The sequence below is a fragment of the Prionailurus bengalensis genome, chromosome D4, assembly GCF_016509475.1.
Source record: "Prionailurus bengalensis isolate Pbe53 chromosome D4, Fcat_Pben_1.1_paternal_pri, whole genome shotgun sequence".
Taxonomy (NCBI): Eukaryota; Metazoa; Chordata; class Mammalia; order Carnivora; family Felidae; genus Prionailurus; species Prionailurus bengalensis.
The window spans coordinates 30289844-30307335 of record NC_057359.1 but is presented as its reverse complement, the minus strand read 5'-3'; the positions used below and the strand labels follow the sequence as shown (position 1 = coordinate 30307335).

Here is a 17492-nt window from a genome sequence, read left to right as displayed (position 1 = left end):
TTTGAAAAAAAAATTGCTTCCCATTTAATGGGATTTCAGGAGGAGCATAATTAACTACATGTGTTTAGTTTCCCCTCTTAAGCCCTTTTCTGTATTTAATTTTTTTTTTTTATTTTAGAGAGGGAGAGTGCATGTTCGCTGCATGAGTGGGGGAAAGGCAGAGGGAGAGAGAACGAGAGAGGGAGAGAGACAGAGAGAGAGAGAGATTGTCTCAAGCAGGCTCACCGCTTAGCGGGGAGCTCAACTCGCGGCTTGATCATGATCTGAGCTGAAATCAGGAGTCCAATGCTCAACTGATTGAGCCATCCAGGTGGCCATACCCTTTTCTATATTTTAAATCCAAGCTGGATCTCTAATTATGCCCACATTTTCATTCCTAATATTACTTATGGTTTATTTGTGCATTCTCTCTTTTTTCTTGATTAATTTTGCTGGAGATTTGTCAGTTTTATCAGTTTTTTTCAAAGACTCAACTTTCTTTTTTTTTTTTTAATACAATTTATTGTCAAATTGGCTAACATACAGTGTGTAAAGTGTGCTCTTGGTTTTTGGGGTAGATCCCATGGTTCATCGCTTATGTACAACATCCAGTGCTCATCCCAACAAGTGCCCTCCTTAATGCCCACCACTCATTTTACCCTCTCCCCCACCCCCCCTCCACCTTCAGTTTGTTCCCTGTATTTAAGAGTCTCTTAAGGTTTGCCTTCCTCCCTCTCTGTAACTATTTTTCCCCCTTCCCTTCCCCCATGGTCTTCTGTTAAGTGTCTCAAGATCCACATATGAGTGGAAACATATGATATATGTCTTTCTCTGACTGACTTATTTCACTCAGCATAATATCTTCCCGTTCCATCCACATCGCTGCAAATGGCATGATTTCATTCTTTCTCATTGCCAAGTAGTATTCCATCGTATATATAAACCACATCTTCTTTATCCATTCATCAGTTGATGGACATTTAGGCTCTTTCCATAATTTGGCTATTGTTGAAAGTGCTGCTATAAACATTGGGGTACATGTGCCCCTATGACCCAGCACTCCTGTATCTGTTGGATAAATTCCTAGTAGTGCTATTGCTGGGTCACAGGGTAGTTCTGTTTGTAATTTTTTGAGGAAACTCCACACTGTTTTCCAGAGCGGCTGCACAAGTTTGCATTCCCACCAACAGTGCAAGAGGGTTCCTGTTTCTCCACATCCTTGCCAGCATCTATAGTATCTTGAGTTGTTAATTTTAGCCACTCTGACTGGTATGAGGTGGTATCTCAGTGGGGTTTGAATTGTACTTCCATGATGATGAGTGACATTGAGCATCTTTTCGTGTATCTGTTGGCCATCTGGAGGTCTTTTAAAAAATTTATTTTATTTTATTTTTTGTATTAAATATAATTTATTGTCAAATTAGTTTCCATACAACACCCAGTGCTCATCCCAACATGGAAGTCTTCTTTGGAAAAGTGTCTATTCATGTCTTCTGCCCATTTCTTCACTGGATTATTTGTTTTTCAGGTGTTGAGTTTGGTAAGTTCTTTATAGAGTTTGGATACTAACCCTTTATCCTATATGTCATTTGCAAATATCTTTTCCCATTCTGTCAGTTGCCTTTTAGTTTTGTTGATTGCAGTGCAGAAGCTTTTTATCTTGGTGAGGTTCACTTTTACTTTTAATTCCCTTGCCTTTGGAGATGTGTTGAGTAAAAAATTGCTGCAGCTGAGGTCAAAAAGTTGTTGCCTGCTTTCTCCTTTAGGGTTTTGATGGTTTCCTGTCTCACATTTAGGTCTTTCATCCATTTTGAGTTTATTTTTGTGTATGGTGTAAGAAAGTGGTCTAGTTTCATTCTTCTGCATGTTGCTGTCCCATTCTCCCAGCACGGTTTGCTAAACAGACTGTCTTTTTTCCATTGGATACTCTTTCCTGCTTTGTCAAAGATTAGTTGGCTATACATTTGTGGGTCCAATTCTGGGTTCTCTATTCTATTCCATTGGTCTATGTGTCTGTTTTTGTGCTGATACCATACTGTCTTGATGATTACAGCTTTGTAGTAGAGGCTAAAGTCTGGGATTGTGATGCCTCCTGCCTTGGTTTTCTTCTTCAATATTACTTTGACTATTTGGGGCAAAGACTTGACTTTCAAAAGAATGTTACCTGCAATTGTGTAGTGTTTGTATGTGCCCATTGGGTCAAGTGTATTATATCTGTGGATTCTGTAGTCAGTATTCTAACCAAATGTTTGTGTGTGTCATCCAACAATTACCAAAGTGGGAAATTAAAATCTATTCTGGTGATGTATTTTTCAGTTCTTCTTGCAGTTTTATGTAAAGCAACTTTATTAGATAATCCTGAACTTTGAAGAACTGAACTTTTTACTAGTCTGTAGTTCTAGGAATACTTATATGCTTTAGAGCCTGTTTTGATTGATATTAAGAAAGTCATGCATTTTTTTCCTTTTGGTTGTTATTCATCTTGTGTATAATTTTTTTTCTCTTTTTAGTTTCAAACTTCCTGTGTGTACTTCTTGAAACTATCATAAAGGGAGATTAAAAATCCCTCTATGATATTCTTTGTCTTCACTAGAACATGCTAGTACAGTCATTTTTAAAATCTTGTAGACATTAGGGTTACAGTATAACTGTTGTGTCCATTTAGGCAAATAATTCAAAGGATTAACCAATATTTTATCTTCAGGGTTGTAAAAACACAATTCTCAAATGAAGATACATGCTAGCATTTGTTAAAATTTTATTCAATGTAGTAAGGAAGGATCCAGAAGGAAGCCAAATTGCTGATTGTGTGAGAGTGTCTGAGGAATAAGGATTTATATAGTCAGTTGGAAAGGAATGTGCAATAATATTGCCAAGTTACATACCAGATGGGCCAGCTTTCTATGGTGTATAACCGTGTCGCCTCTGGGTTAGCTTCTCTGCTAGACAATAAAGTCCTGACAACCCTCTGTCCCTCACCTGGCTGGCTGTGAGCTGTTGAGTTAGTTTTTTTTTGAATGTTTATTTATTTTTGAGACACAGACAGAGTGTGAGTGGGGGAGGGACAGAGAGAGAGGGAGACACAGAATCTGAAGCAGGCTCCAGGCTCTGAGGTGTCAGTGCAGAGCCTGATGCGGGCTTGAACTCACAATTGTGAGATCATGACCTGAGCCAAAGTCAGACACTTAACCTATTGAGCCATAAGGCGCCCCTGGAAGACTTTTTTTTTTTTAAAGTAATCTCTATGCCCAACGTGGGGCTTGAACTCGCAGCCCCAAGATCAAGAGTCACATGCTCTACTGACTGAGACAGCCAGGCACCCCCAAATTTACATAAATGGAATCATATAGTAAGTACTCTTTTTTGGTTTGGTTCTTCCACTCAGCATAATTATTTTGAAATTCATTCATGTTGCTGTGTATATAAATCATTCTTTTTTACGCTGAGTAGTATTCCATGGATCAGCTGTACAATAATTTATCTGTTCACCCGTTGATGGACATTTGGAGCTATTACAGATGAAGTTGTTACTAATTCTTGTTCAAGTCTCTGTGTGGACATGTATTTGCATTTCCCTCTCTCAATTTCTTTTCTTTCATTCCCATCCCCCATTTATCTTCCTCTCACATGCAACCTTGCTAATATGTTTGATTTGTATTCTTTTGTTCATATGTATTTTTATAAAATGATTACTGTTTTGTGAACATCTTTTCGTCTATGAAAATATTTTACTAATCCAGGTATAGAACTGGTCTTTCTGTATTTAGTTTGGGGGAAAAAAGGGGTGTTATTGTTTTTGTAACTTATTTTTCAAAAAGATATGAATTTGTCTTTGCTATAGAATCATCAAGTTCGGTTCTCATTGCTCAATACCAGGCAAAGCCATGGAGGCCCTGTGTAATGACCGTGGAGCACCCTAGGTCATTTGTTTGCCTCATGTCAATTTGAGCCCTGGGAAAAAACCTAGACCCTGAGTGGTTGCATGGGTAGGGAGGCATGGCCTGGACTGTTGGGTTATCTGCAGAAGACATTGTGTAAGGAAAAACAAATTTCTCTTGTATTATGCCACTGAGATTTGGGGCTATTTTGTTACTGTAACTTTGTCCTGTCTTGCCTACTACAGACTGAGTACAGTAACAAAGGAAACACAGTGAATAGAAAACTAAAACAAGATAGACAGTTGGTGCAGTATATTTGCAATCGCAGTAAATATGACTTGGTTATATTTCCTGATAGATATGAGATAACCTAGAAAGAACTAAAAAAAAATCCAATGTTAAATACAGGAAAGTAAAGTTGAAAGTAAAGGGATGGAAAAACATATCCTAGGAAAATGCAAAAAGACAGGAAAGGATATTGCTCCCAATATCAGTATTAGACAAAATGTAATTCAAGATTATAAAAGGGGCACCTGGGTCGCTCAGTCGGTTAAGTGTCCAACTTCAGCTCAGGTCATGTTCTCATAGTTTGTGAGTTCGAGCCTACGTCAGGCTCTGCACAGACAGCTCAGAGCCTGGAGCCTGCTTCAGATTCTGTGTCCCTCTCTCACTCTGCCCCTCCCTTACTCATGCTGTCTCTCTCTCTCTCTCTCTCAAAAATAAATAAAACATTAAAAAATTAAAAAAGGATAATAGAAATGTTCATATTTATAAGATTCATATGATTAATATTGAGTCAATTCTATTTCTGACAATATAACTTTGAAATATTGAAAGTAGAAACTGATCTAGAATAGAAGTGTTTGATGAATTTGGAACCACTGTAGGAGATTTCCACGACTCTTTCAGAAACAGAACTGATAAACAGGCTTTGCAGGACTCACTGGGCACACCTGTGACTATTTCTCTTTGTCTTTTTGAACCTGTTCCATAGCTCTGGTTCTTTCTCTACCTCTGGTCCCGTTACTTCACTGATTCCCTCTGGTCACTTCCAGATGCAAACAGGTTTCAACTCCACAGTCCCAGTGTCCAGTTACCTGCAATAATGAAAATATTGAACATGAAATAAAATTAAATCTCCCCTACTGCAGCTGGGATGTGCTTTGGAGACCATGCTCTGGGGACATGACGTAGTGCTGTGGTCTGTTTCTCTTTCCCAGTTGCCAACTGAGATGTCTGAATCTGCCAGGGGTGAGGAGCAGGAGTTTGGAGATGGTTGCAGAGAATAGAAGGAATGATAGGATAGGCCTGGTACCGTCCTAAGAAGGAGACTGGCTGTCTGGGCCTGGTGACTGACATTCATGTGACTTATGGGGCACTTTCCTGGGTTCTCCACACCTCACATGGCTCTGGTGAATGTGCTATCATCTTGCATCCTGACCTCCTTAGCCCTTGAAGTCTTCCTCCAGCTCTGCTTCTGCTGAGGTCTCTTTGCCTTGGGGTGGATGTTTTGTCTAGAATCTAACCCCATACCTATTCTTTCCCACATCTGGTCCAGGAGAAACAGTCAAACAAGTTTGAATGGTGGCCTAGCTCATGGCAGCAGAAAGCTCCAATGTCAGAGCATCAATAAGTCATGATTCTTGCTCTTTAGATTTTGGGGAGCGTTGGTCAGATGGGTCTACAGTTTGAGCATAATGAGTAAGAGATAATCCTTTGTCATGTTAAATTGCTGTAACTTGTGACCACAGTATCGCCTATGCTCCACTAACTGATTCAGCAGAAACCAGGGAGGGTAGGGGGCGATAAGCTGGAAAGCATGATGCATAGAAAACATGAAATAAGATGGGATGGTACCCCCACCCCTTTTGATATAAGGCTCCTCCCTCACCCTGCCCTTGGGGATGGGAATCGTAGCTTGGTAGCAGACAAAACCAAAGAAATCCTCTTCACGAAGCCCTCTGATTTGCTATGCTCCTTATCTTGACATATTTTTTATATGAGTGAAGGGTGCCCTGTGGATGGGCTCAAGAATCACATTGTCAGGTTACTTAGATATTATTTTGTAAATTTTTTTTCTTGGTTTGCTCTCCGAAATGATTTTGTGATCCGATTTCTATTGGGTCTTTGCACTTCTGCTGAAACTTCTAATTTAACATCTTACTACATAAATACAAATAATTAAGTTTATAAGGAATTTGAATACCCTCTCATACAGGTTTAACCAATACTTGGTAAGCCATTTGGTAAACCTCACTTTTAATTTAAGAGACGAAAATTTGTAAAACCTAGCCAATGAAGAGCTAATACACATTCTTTAAGGATACACATGGAACATTCATAAAAGTGCACTTATTGGAAAGAAAATTGTGATAAGTTACCAATGGCAAAAAACATACCATTATGTTCACTGACTACTATGCAATAAAATTAAAACTAATCTTAGAAAATGACATCCAGAACACCTGGGTGGCTCAGTCGTTAGAGGGTCAGACTCTTGATCTTGGCTCAGGTCATGATCTCACAGTTCATGTGTTTGAGCCCTGCATCGGGCTCTGTGCTAATGGTGCAAAGCCTGCTTGGGATTCTATTTCTCCTTCTCTCTGCCCATCCCCAATTTGTGCCCTCTCTCTCTGAAAATAAACAAATAAACATAAAAAAGAAAAAAGAAAAAAAAAAAGAAAAAAGAAAATGATATCCACCCTGTCATCTATATTGAAAAATTATACCTCAGTGTAACTCCAAAAAATAAAAATGGACATTCCTGTGAATTATGGTCAAAATGCTATGCATTTCGAAGTGAAGATTTAAAAAAAAAATTTTTTTTTCAACGTTTATTTATTTTTGGGACAGAGAGAGACAGAGCATGAACGGGGGAGGGGCAGAGAGAGAGGGAGACTCAGAATCGGAAACAGGCTCCAGGCTCTGAGCCATCAGCCCAGAGCCTGACGCAGGGCTCGAACTCACAGACCACGAGATTGTGACCTGGCTGAAGTCGGACACTTAACCAACTGCGCCACCCAGACGCCCCTCGAAGTGAAGATTTTTGGCTTTAAATGCATCTATTAGAAAATAAGGAAGATTGTAGATAGTCTTAGCTTTCAAGAAATTCTAGAAAGGGAACAAAATAAATCCAAAAGAAATAGAAGGAGGAAATTAATAAAGAGAAGAACAAAAATGGGTGACAGAGGCAATAGGAATAAACTGAACTGATCATTCAAGATGGATTCTTAAAAAAAAAACAGAAAAGGGAACAAATATTTGATAACCTCAAAAAAAAAAAAAAGAAAGAGAAGGAACAATGTTGGGAACCTAGCTACAGACAAGGAGATTTAAAAAAAAGTAGAGGAAGAAGAAAAAGAAAGGAAGAAAAGACTATCTTTGTACCAATAAAGTGAAAACTTAGATGAAAGACATTTCCTATGGAAACATAATCAAAGTTGGCTCAACCCATGCATGAGATGGAAAAGGCATTTATGAATATCTACAAAACACCCAGATGTTACTTGTGAGTAAATATTACTAAATATTCAAGGAATAAGAAAGAAATACCAAAAAACCAAAATGTTTCTAGGATGACCAATCAACTTGATTTGCCTGGGACTGGGGCAGATCCTGGGGTGTGAGACTTTTGGCTTTAAAATTGAGAAAATCCTGGGACAATTTCAGGAATTGTGTAGACAGATTGGCATGACTCTGATATCAAAATGGGACAAAGGTAAGAAGAAAATTGGGATCCAAGTTAAGTATTAGCAAACTGAATCCAGCTGTTTTAAAAATAAAGTAATTTGGCAAAAAGGAATAGATGAAAGTGTTCTGAAATTGATAAAAAATAACTTCCAGAAATAATAAGAAACCTCATGCTTTGTACTGAAAAACATTAGGGAAGTCTGGGTGGCTCAGTCGGTTATGCATCCGACTCTTGATTTTGGCTCAGGTCATGATCTCACTGTTCGTGAGTTTGATCCCTGAATCAGCCTCTACACCAAGCATGGAGCCTGCTTGGGATTCTCTCTCTCCCTCTCTCTCTGCTCCTCCCCACTTGTGTGTGCACGAGTGCACGCACTCGCTCTCTCTCTCAAATAAACAAAAAATAAAAGTGTTCTCAGTATGGTAGAGAACAGACAGTATATTTGCTTGACATAGCACAGGAGATATTATCCAAGATAACGAGGCCAAAAGTATGCAAACATTGGAGAGGAAGGGACAAAACTGTAATTTGTAGATAATATTACTGTCTATGATGAAAAGCCAACCATTGATGAAGAAACTATTACAATGAATAAAAGAATTCAGCGAGGTGGCTGGGCAGAGTTCCTAATCACTAAGAGTAACAAAGTAGAATACATAGAAAAATAACTGATACTATCGGGTGCTTTCCTATGTGACAGACTCTGCACCATGCACTTGTGGTATGGTTTTTTATTTGATTCTCAGAACAACTTAATGAAGTATATCTATTGGTGTCCATGATTTGCTAATGCGGAAACTCTTTGGTCTGAGTAACTTGTGTGCACAGGTTTAAGTGGTAGAAACAAGAACTGAACCTAGGTATTTCATTCTAGAGTTTCCTCTGCTTTCCATAATAACTTAATTCATGATGACAACAAATAAATGTAAGATATTGGTGACAGGTACAGTTAAATGTCCTCCCAGAGCCTTACTTTTTTTCCCCCATGGTGTAGACTTACAGCCAGAAGCAGCTGCCCAGCCAGGGCATTTCCCAGACTCCTTTCCACCAAAGTGGGGCCATGTGACTAATTTGGCCAATGAAATCAGGCAGAATGATGTGTGTCACTTCTTGGTCAAGGTGGTTAAAGGAGGGGATGTATCTTCTCTGTCTTAATCCTTGCATGGCTGGGTGTCAACACCCAGGGCAATCTTAGAAACCCTAGTGTTGAAGATGGCAAAGACTTTCTCAGCATGGGACCTGAATGACTATGTGAAAAAGAGTTTATAAGACAAAAACCAAACTTCATTGTGTGAAACCACTGAAATTTTGGAGTTCTCTGTTATGTGAGCTAATGTTATGTTAACTAATACAAAATGTCCAAGATTTATGTGAAGACACTTCTAAAATTTTTGAGAAGAACACATGGGATTAGGACAAATGGATACCAAATGTCTGGATGAGACAACTGATTACTGCAAATATCATAATATTTCAAAATATTATTTACCCTAAATTTCTCTAATTTAAATATAATAATACTTGACTAGACAATTTTATCATTTATTTGGAAAGTTAAACTAAGAAGATAAAAACATTTTGAAAGAGAACAATAAATGGTAGGAACTTGCTCTTTCACACATCAAATATCAAAGCCTATTAGAAGATTGTGAGTAAATCATAAATGGCACCGGCACAGAAATTGACTAACAAATTGGTGAAACAGAACAGGTAGATCATGAATAGACCCACGGACATGTAAGAATTTGGCATATGACTAACTTGGCATTAAAAAAAATTTTTTTTAATGTTATTTTTGACAGAGAGTGAGAGATGGAGCATGAGCGGGGGAGGGGCAGAGAGAGGGAGACACAGAATCAGAAGCAGGCTCCAGGCTCTGAGCTGTCAGCACAGAGCCTGACACGGGGCTCAAACTCACAGACTGCGAGATCATGACCTGAGATCATGACCATGATCATGAGCTGAAGTTGGACGCTCAACCGACTGAGCCACCCAGGCACCCCTAAGTTGGCATTTTAAATCAAGAAAGAATGGAGGGATGCCTGGGCTGGCCCAGTCGGTTGATTTTGGCTCAAGTCACGATACTAGGGTCATGGGATTGAGCCCTGTGTCGGGCTCCGTGTTGACTGTGGAGCCTGGTTAAGGTTCTCTCTCTCTACCTATCTCTCTCTCCCTTTGCACTCTCCCCCATTTTCTCTCTCTCTAAAAAAGTATAAAGAATGGAGAAATACAAAACTTTTGTAAAAAAATTGCCACCCATCTTGCAAAAAATAATGTTAGGTGATTTCACGCTCAGATTATTCTCAAAAATAAATGAACAGGAAATATAAAAATAGTGTAAAAGGTTATAGGAAAATATATCCTTGGAGTTATGGAAGTTCATAAAGGAAGTTTTTAAAAGCCATAGAAAATATTTACGAACGATAACATGAAAATTAATATATAATGTATGGTAAAGGTGCCATAAATAAAGGAGAAAATACTTACTAAATATATAGCAAGCAAATAATTAATAATCAGAATATGTGAAAAAAAACCCCACAAAACACCTAAAAATTTATTTAAAAATGACAACCCAGTAGAAGAATGGGCAAAAGAGTACACACCAGTAATTCACACAAATGTCCCCCCCCAAAAAAATGCTCAGCTCCACTGATAACTAGAAAAATGCAAATTAAAACAATATAAGGATATAATTTCTTGACCATTAGATTGGTAAAAGTTGAAAAGGTTGCTAATATAAAATCCTGGACAGAGGGTGAAGAAATAGCTATAGTTGTATTTTTGGTGGTATGGTTTTAAGGCACCGTATTTTGGCAACACTGTTAAAATTTTAGAAGCATGCACCCTTTGATACAATTCCACTTCTTGACTATATACTCTAGGAATTGATTCACTTGTATATATGAAGAGTTATATAGAAGGGTATTCATTGTGGTAATATAGGTAATGGGAAAACTTAAAAATAACTCCAGTGCTCACCCTAAAGTGAACTACAGGACACTATGAAACTGGAGTGATGTGGAGATAGATAGGATACTTAGAGATAAGACACATCATCAAGTTAAAAACACAATCTTTATAATGCCATTTATAAAGTGTGAAAGGAAAGAAAACCATAAAATGAATGTTTATTTCTGTATGTGCTTATATATGTATGTAGATGCAGAGAAAAAGATAAGCAGCAGGAGCCTAGGGGTGTATAGGGGTTTTAGAGACATCTTTTACAATAAGATTGTATTTGTGTATTGCATAGATAAATTAATAAATTAAAATAGAAAAAGATGTAAACACTGATGCTTCAACTCCAGAAATTTTTATTTGGATGGTTTTGGTGGGAATTGGTTGTGTGTGTGTGTGTGTGTGTGTGTGTGTGTGTGTGTGTTTGACATCTCTCTGGGTGATTTTGAGATCATTGGCTTGAAGATTGAGTTGTTGGCTATTGGAGATCACATATTATAGTCTTTAATTCAGCTTCTTATGTATTTTCTATAATCTGTAATTTCTTATGAAAATAAAGGCACAGTGCTTACTTCTGCAGGACATATACTAAATCTAGAATGACACAGAGAAGATTAGCATGGCCCCGCACAAGGGTGACACATAAATTCATGAAAAATTCCATATATTTGTTAAGATGATAAATTTTATGTTGTATGCATTTTACCACAATTAAAAAGATAAAGGTATAAAAACTTAATTAAAACCATACAGAAAGATTTCAACTAACAGGCCCTTTTGTCACTAACTCAAATGTTATCAGTCTCGGTTTAAGCAAATGTTAGTTTTTCCCTTTGTCTTCAGGGAAAGCTCTAGCTTTTCTCACAGTAGTAGTTTTAGGTGTGAGGAGTCTCGACCTGTCTGGGACCTCCCAGCATACTGAGTTTGCCTGTCCTCTGTGCCACGTTAATGCGGACCTCTTCTGTGCACTGCCACTCAGCCCTGGAGTTGAGGCACTAGCCACTCTGAAGAAGAGTTCCTCCCTGATCTCAGAGAAGCGTCTATTTACCCTCTGGTACCTTATTCTATTTTTTGTCCTGCTGGGAGCCAGAGAGAGGGCTCAGGCCATGCCCATGCCCAAGTGCAGTGATTGCCTGAGTGAAGTGAACCACGAGAAAAATGTCCTTATGAATAGGAATCAGCTCAAAAGTTGCTGCAGAAATACAGTTTTTAAACAGGGGGTACTGCCCTAGACTTGTTATATAAATTATACTATAAAATCTTCTAAATTCTGAATTCCAAAACACATTTGGCCCCAGGCATTTCTGATGAGAGCGCATTCAGAGGTTTTTTTTTTTTTTTTTTTTAATAAAAAAGGGTCTGTGGGTCTTTTATTTTTTTAAATAAAAAAGCTCTTAGAATAGTTTTTGGCACATAATAAACACCTAAAAATAAACTACTATTATTATGTCACAGATAGCTTGGCCCAGTGTGGCTGTTTTGCTCATAATCCAGAAATCTTTGTCACATTCTGCACATTTAAACCCAGGAGAAGCAAGCACATCACCTTGTGACCAAGTGGGTGATGTTCCAATTCACCTTTAAAACACGACTTCCCTATCTGCTTATCATCTTTCTCATTTTCGGTTTTCCCACCCCCATTCCCAGCTAGCAAGACAAGGACTCAATGTTGTTCTTATCAGCCGGACACTGAAAAAACTACAGGCCATTGCTGCAGAGATTGGTGAGTGACCCAAAGAAATAAGGGAGATGTTTGTGGAGCCCACCAACCAAGTCTGTACTTGTAGAGGACCCATCAGCATTCCTAAGGCTGCTCCTGGAGCCTGATGCACTGGTCCTTCTGCAGGGAGCCAACTTTACAAAGTTAAGGGCAGGACATAAGTGGCATTAGTTCAGCAGGGATTCTGTGGGCTGGGTGAAGTAGGAACAGACACATACACACATAGATCTACTCTCTCCTTGGTGGAGTGTCTTCATCTCTAGAATTAGTTGTGCTCATCCAGAGGTCCCAGCTGTTTTACTGCTTCTGCTACTTCCTTCAAAAGCAGAATCTATGTTTGGGCATTTCCCTGTATCTGTGCCCTGCTCCTTGCAGGGAGTTGAGGGACAGTCCTTGCTGGTGGTTATCAGATTTTTAAAAAAATATTTGATCCAGGGCTGCCATGTATGGTTGTAAAAGTTGTACACTGTACAACTCTATGAGGCAGCATTTATACTATAATATTTGATCATTATGATCCACTGCAAGGTGTTGTTAGTTAATAGTAATCATATCCCTTTTTAGGTATTTTATTTTAATAATTAATTATTAATTTAGTAATTTGTAAAATCCTTACCTCAAAAGAATGAGTCTTCAATTATGAAGACTTGTGAAGACTGTGACAGGCTGTCAGGGGATGGCCTTGTGTCTCTGGGGGAGATTTGGAATAGTGTGGGATGGTGGGAAGTGTGGGGCTGGGCAATCACACCATGGAGGCTCAGTGCCCTTCAACCAATGAATTCTGCTTTTGTTCCATGTCTGGATATCAAAAGTAACTTTGACCAAAACTAGGATATTCTTCAGTGTTTCTCTCATAATGCTAAGATGTGCTTTTTATTGTCCTTGAAAAGCAAGAAGTGTCTTTGGCCTGAAAACATCCCCCACCTGCCAAACTATGCCTCAAGATCACTTGTCCCAGAAATATTGGGTTTAACTCCAAAGCTGAGCAGGAATCAGTTGCTGAACTCTACCTGTTGCTTTTATATCATTGAAGGCTCCTGCACAAAGTGAAGTCCACATGGAATAGCAGAGCGAGCATGGACTTGGGGGGAGCAGAGTGTGGGTGTCTTAGGGCGAGTTAGCTTCTCTGAGCCCTAGTTTTCTCCTCTTAGCAATGGGTGTAATATCTACTTTACAAGGTTGTAGAAAGGTTTAAAATAAGATATTATATGTGTAAAAGCTTTATGAATACTACCATGTTGGACAAATGCAGAGGATTGCTCTGTCTATGCCACGGGGACCTGACACTGAGGAGAGGCAACATATCACTATGCTCTTATGGCCTATAGACCAGGGGTCTCATCCTTGAGCATGAACAGGGTCACTGGGAGGGCATGCAGGGTGGAGCCTGAGAATTTGTGTTTCTAACTTCACTTTGAGAACCATTGCATTAAATTTATTTTAGAGCATATACTTGTCATCAGAGTAACTCTCAGAAACACCAGAAACCATCACTCACAAATCTTTTAGCACGTTCCAGCATTTATTGGGGACTTTTTCGTGTTTCTAATTGGGATAATGGTTTTATCCTCTTAAAGGTCTGCTCATGTAGTGCCAGGAGCATTGGAGAAGTCCATGAGCAAGGGAGGGATTTGAACTCCTGTTTATTAAAGAATAACTGTTGTCTCTAATGCAGAGTGTACCACAGGGAGTAGCGTGAAGATTATACAAGCAGATTTTACCAAAGACAACATCTACGAGCATATTAGAGAAAAACTTGAAGGCTTAGAAATTGGAATTTTAGGTAAGTAAATTGCAAAATGCAAAGCATATTATAATACATTAGTAAAACAATTATCTTAGTGACGCTTGATTATTCTGTGGTAAACTTGAACTTAACCCATGACTGTCTTTTAAGTTGTAGCATTAAACAAAATATTACAGTTCAATTTTTCAAGAGGCATATTGGATTAACACATTTATGTATGGCTTTGGAATGTATGAAACTAAGATACTTCAACCTTCCCAACCATATTTTATAATATGAAAATGATTTTTTTCCCCCACTGATAACTGATATTAGACAGAAAGACAGAATCTCAGAAACATTGGCCTTGGGGCACCTGGGTGGCTCAGTTGGTTAAGTGTCAGCTCTTGATTTCTGTTCAGGTCATGATCTCACTGTTCATGGGATCGAGCCCTGTGTCAGGTTCTGCACTGACAGCTCAGAGCCTGCTTGGGATTCTCTCTCTTCCTCTCTCCCTGCCCCTCCTCGCCCCACCCTTCATTCTGTCTCTCTCTCACTCTCTCTGTCTCTCAAAAACAAACAAACAAACAAACAAACATTGGCCTAAAGAATTAGTTTAGCAAACAAACATTGCTGTGATTGATTCATGAAATAGCAAGTGAGCATGTTTATTTGAGAATTGACTTTCTTATTCAGAAAACAAGATACTATTTTTTTTCTGTGGTGACTTATAGACAAGATATTTTATGACCTGATACAGAGCACAGTCTCTATATTATACACGGAAGGAAGATTTGATTTCTAAACTTCCTGCTGAATTTTAAAAATAATGACATTTTTTACTAATAAAAAATGTAAACCACATTGTTGCAGAAAAACCAGAAAGAATCTATGAGCGCATAAATTGGTTAATATCTCCACAGCCTGAGATAATGTTCTGGTACATGTCCTTCCAGACATATACACACATATTTCCAAAGCTGGGATTAAATTTACATATTCTTTTGTAACGATTTTAAAAACCATATACCACAAATGCTTCCCCATGTCTTTAAACTTCTAAGCAGTCATAATTTTGAATGGCTGCATTGCATTCTGCCATACGGCTGCCTCATGATCCATATGATGTGCTTCCTACTATTGGACAATTGTTTTCCCCTTCAATTTCCTCACTGTTATCAAATTATGTTGCAAAGAACAGCCTTGAACATAATTTTTTTTCTGTCTGTGTTTCCTCAGGGAAACTTCCCAAGAGAAGAAACTTCTGGGGTTGAATATAAGCATTTTTAAGGCTTTTAATAAATATTTGCTACCAGCTCCTCTGACATCATTTTGTTTTGCCTTTGTCAGTCAACAATGTTGGAATGCTTCCAAACCTTCTCCCGAGCCACTTCCTTGATACACCAGATGAAATCCAGGTAGGCCTGGTCTCTTTCTGTGGATGGTTTCCTCTCACTGGGGACCTGGCCTCCTGGCTGGGTAGTCACTAGGGCCTGGGAAAGGGTACAAAGGAGGCTGTCTAGCCAAAATTCTGTATTCCAGGTGGATGTCTGTAGCTCTCCCTTTCTCTTCACCTAAGTACTTGCCACACAGGCAAGGGCACCACTTTTCATGATCATCTCTAGGATATAGACATCTTCCTCCTTCTCTGCACACCAAAACTTACCTGCCCACTGTCCCATTCTCTTGGGGCTCTGTGTTCTGCTTTATAATCTTTGAGGACTTTGTGTTGGCTAACACATTTACAGCTGTGGTTATAAGTGGGAGAAGGCCAGCTCTTTGGCTTTCATTGTCTTTCCAGGCAATAAGATTTTTTTCAACTTTCAGCGTGAGGAAAGTCTGTGACACAAAACTCTGTGGTTGGGGGTGTTGTACATCTGGCAACCTTGACCCAGACCCATGGCTGCCATTGCATGTCATCAGTGAATTTGTTACGCATTTAATAGTCCTTGAAGACATGATTTGCTGACTCTTCTCCAGGTCCTGACTTTCAAAATCATGTAGTTATACCCGTTCTGAACAGGCTGTCATTGTGTGCCTGTGGTCCTATTTCATCCCCAAGTCTACTGCATGGAAAAATAGTGCCAGATTGCTTGGACTTTGCTGCATGTCCTTGCAAAATTCCCCTCTTAGCCACATATCTAACCCCATCTAAATCCCTATTTTTGGCCCAAGTCTGTGTCTATTAACCATGATCCGTTATTGTTTTTGTTTTTCTATTTATGTCTGCATTTGTGCTTGCTTCTGTATGTCCCTCCTTTCCTTTCTGTCTGTCTTGTGTGATTCTAGTAGTTTCTTTATCTGGCATCTGTAGCCCAGAACCTCTACCTTATATTATCATTTACCTTTCTATTTGCTATGCTGTTGTCTTCTAAACCCACATATGCTAACTCCCTTCCTTCAGCTGGAAAATAACCACCTTCCTTTGAAAAACTGTATTTTGAAGGAAAATCTCTACATTTTGAAGGAAATTCTTAATTAACTTTTACTCAAGATCAATTCTTATAGAACCATAGTGGACGTCAGGTGCTCCCCAGTTCTAGAGCATACTTGGTGACCATCAATCAAGAACCTCATTTCCAGGCCGAGTGAGTGAGGGGCAGTGCTCAGACCCACCCTTTTGCCCATTTTATGGTTCTTTAGCACTGACTGCCTCTCAAGAGATTTTCTCAAATCATCCAGCTAATTCATGGTTGTGATTATTTATTACAGAGTCTCATCCACTGTAACATCACCTCAGTAGTGAAGGTATGTAGTCAATATCTGTGCTAAATGCTTAAAATGTAGTAGCTGTTGGAATCTGGCAACTCAGGAGAATTGCTTTTTTCTGCAGAAGCAGAATTCTGTGAAGCTGAACTGCACTTGATTGAGAGACCAGGCAGTATTTTTTTTAATTGTCTGATTCTCTTTTCATCAGGAAAATACAGTGATGAATTTATTCTCCAGAGTGTCTGGATCTCATTTTTCATCAAGTTTTGTCACATGTCAGGAAATATTAGGCTTCAACATATTAGACATTGAAAGTTTCTCAGGATTCCAGAGTAACTTGAAAAAAAATGGTGCCTTCCTCTAATTTTCGTTTTTGTTAATGGAGGAAAGCTCACTTGGTTTGAAAAATGACAGCGGGCCTGGCTTGGATTTTTCTGGACTTTTGACATTTAACAAATATTTGTTGAATTGAAATTCAAGATTTCTTGTATTCTGATCCTATCTCAGCTACTAGTTAGTTGGACAGTGTTGGCCATGTGGTTTAACTCCCTTGAACTTCAGATTCTTCATCTGTTCTTGAAAGAATATTGGACTAAGGGATGTGTCAGGTGCCATTCAGCACTCATTTTCTTTGATTAGAGTCAACTGCATAAGCATTTGCAGGCGTGACTATCACAAAGCTGTCCTATATTGTGCCTTTGTGTGAATAAGAAAAAGGCACCCCCTCAGAGCAGATGATTTGGGAAAAGGTGCTGCTTAAGCATGGATAGATGATGCTTTTGTGTGAACACAATTTTTCCCTTTCCTCTGAATGGGGAGAGCCCTCCT

At 38.9% G+C, this 17492-nt stretch overlaps 1 protein-coding gene and 1 non-coding gene across 2 annotated transcripts in view; both read left to right on the top strand.

The window, feature by feature from the left end:
• HSD17B3 (hydroxysteroid 17-beta dehydrogenase 3) overlaps positions 1-17492 on the top strand; it is a 47478-nt gene that overhangs the window by 17714 nt on the left and 12272 nt on the right. The window contains exons 3-6 of the mRNA XM_043567371.1: positions 12157-12232; positions 13905-14012; positions 15306-15373; positions 16668-16703. Of these exons, the coding sequence (XP_043423306.1) occupies positions 12157-12232; positions 13905-14012; positions 15306-15373; positions 16668-16703 (288 nt within the window). The remainder of the gene's footprint in view (positions 1-12156; positions 12233-13904; positions 14013-15305; positions 15374-16667; positions 16704-17492) is intronic.
• On the top strand, positions 11074-11179 carry LOC122475562. Its single transcript, XR_006295244.1, has one exon. It is a non-coding gene; the product is annotated as a U6 spliceosomal RNA (small nuclear RNA).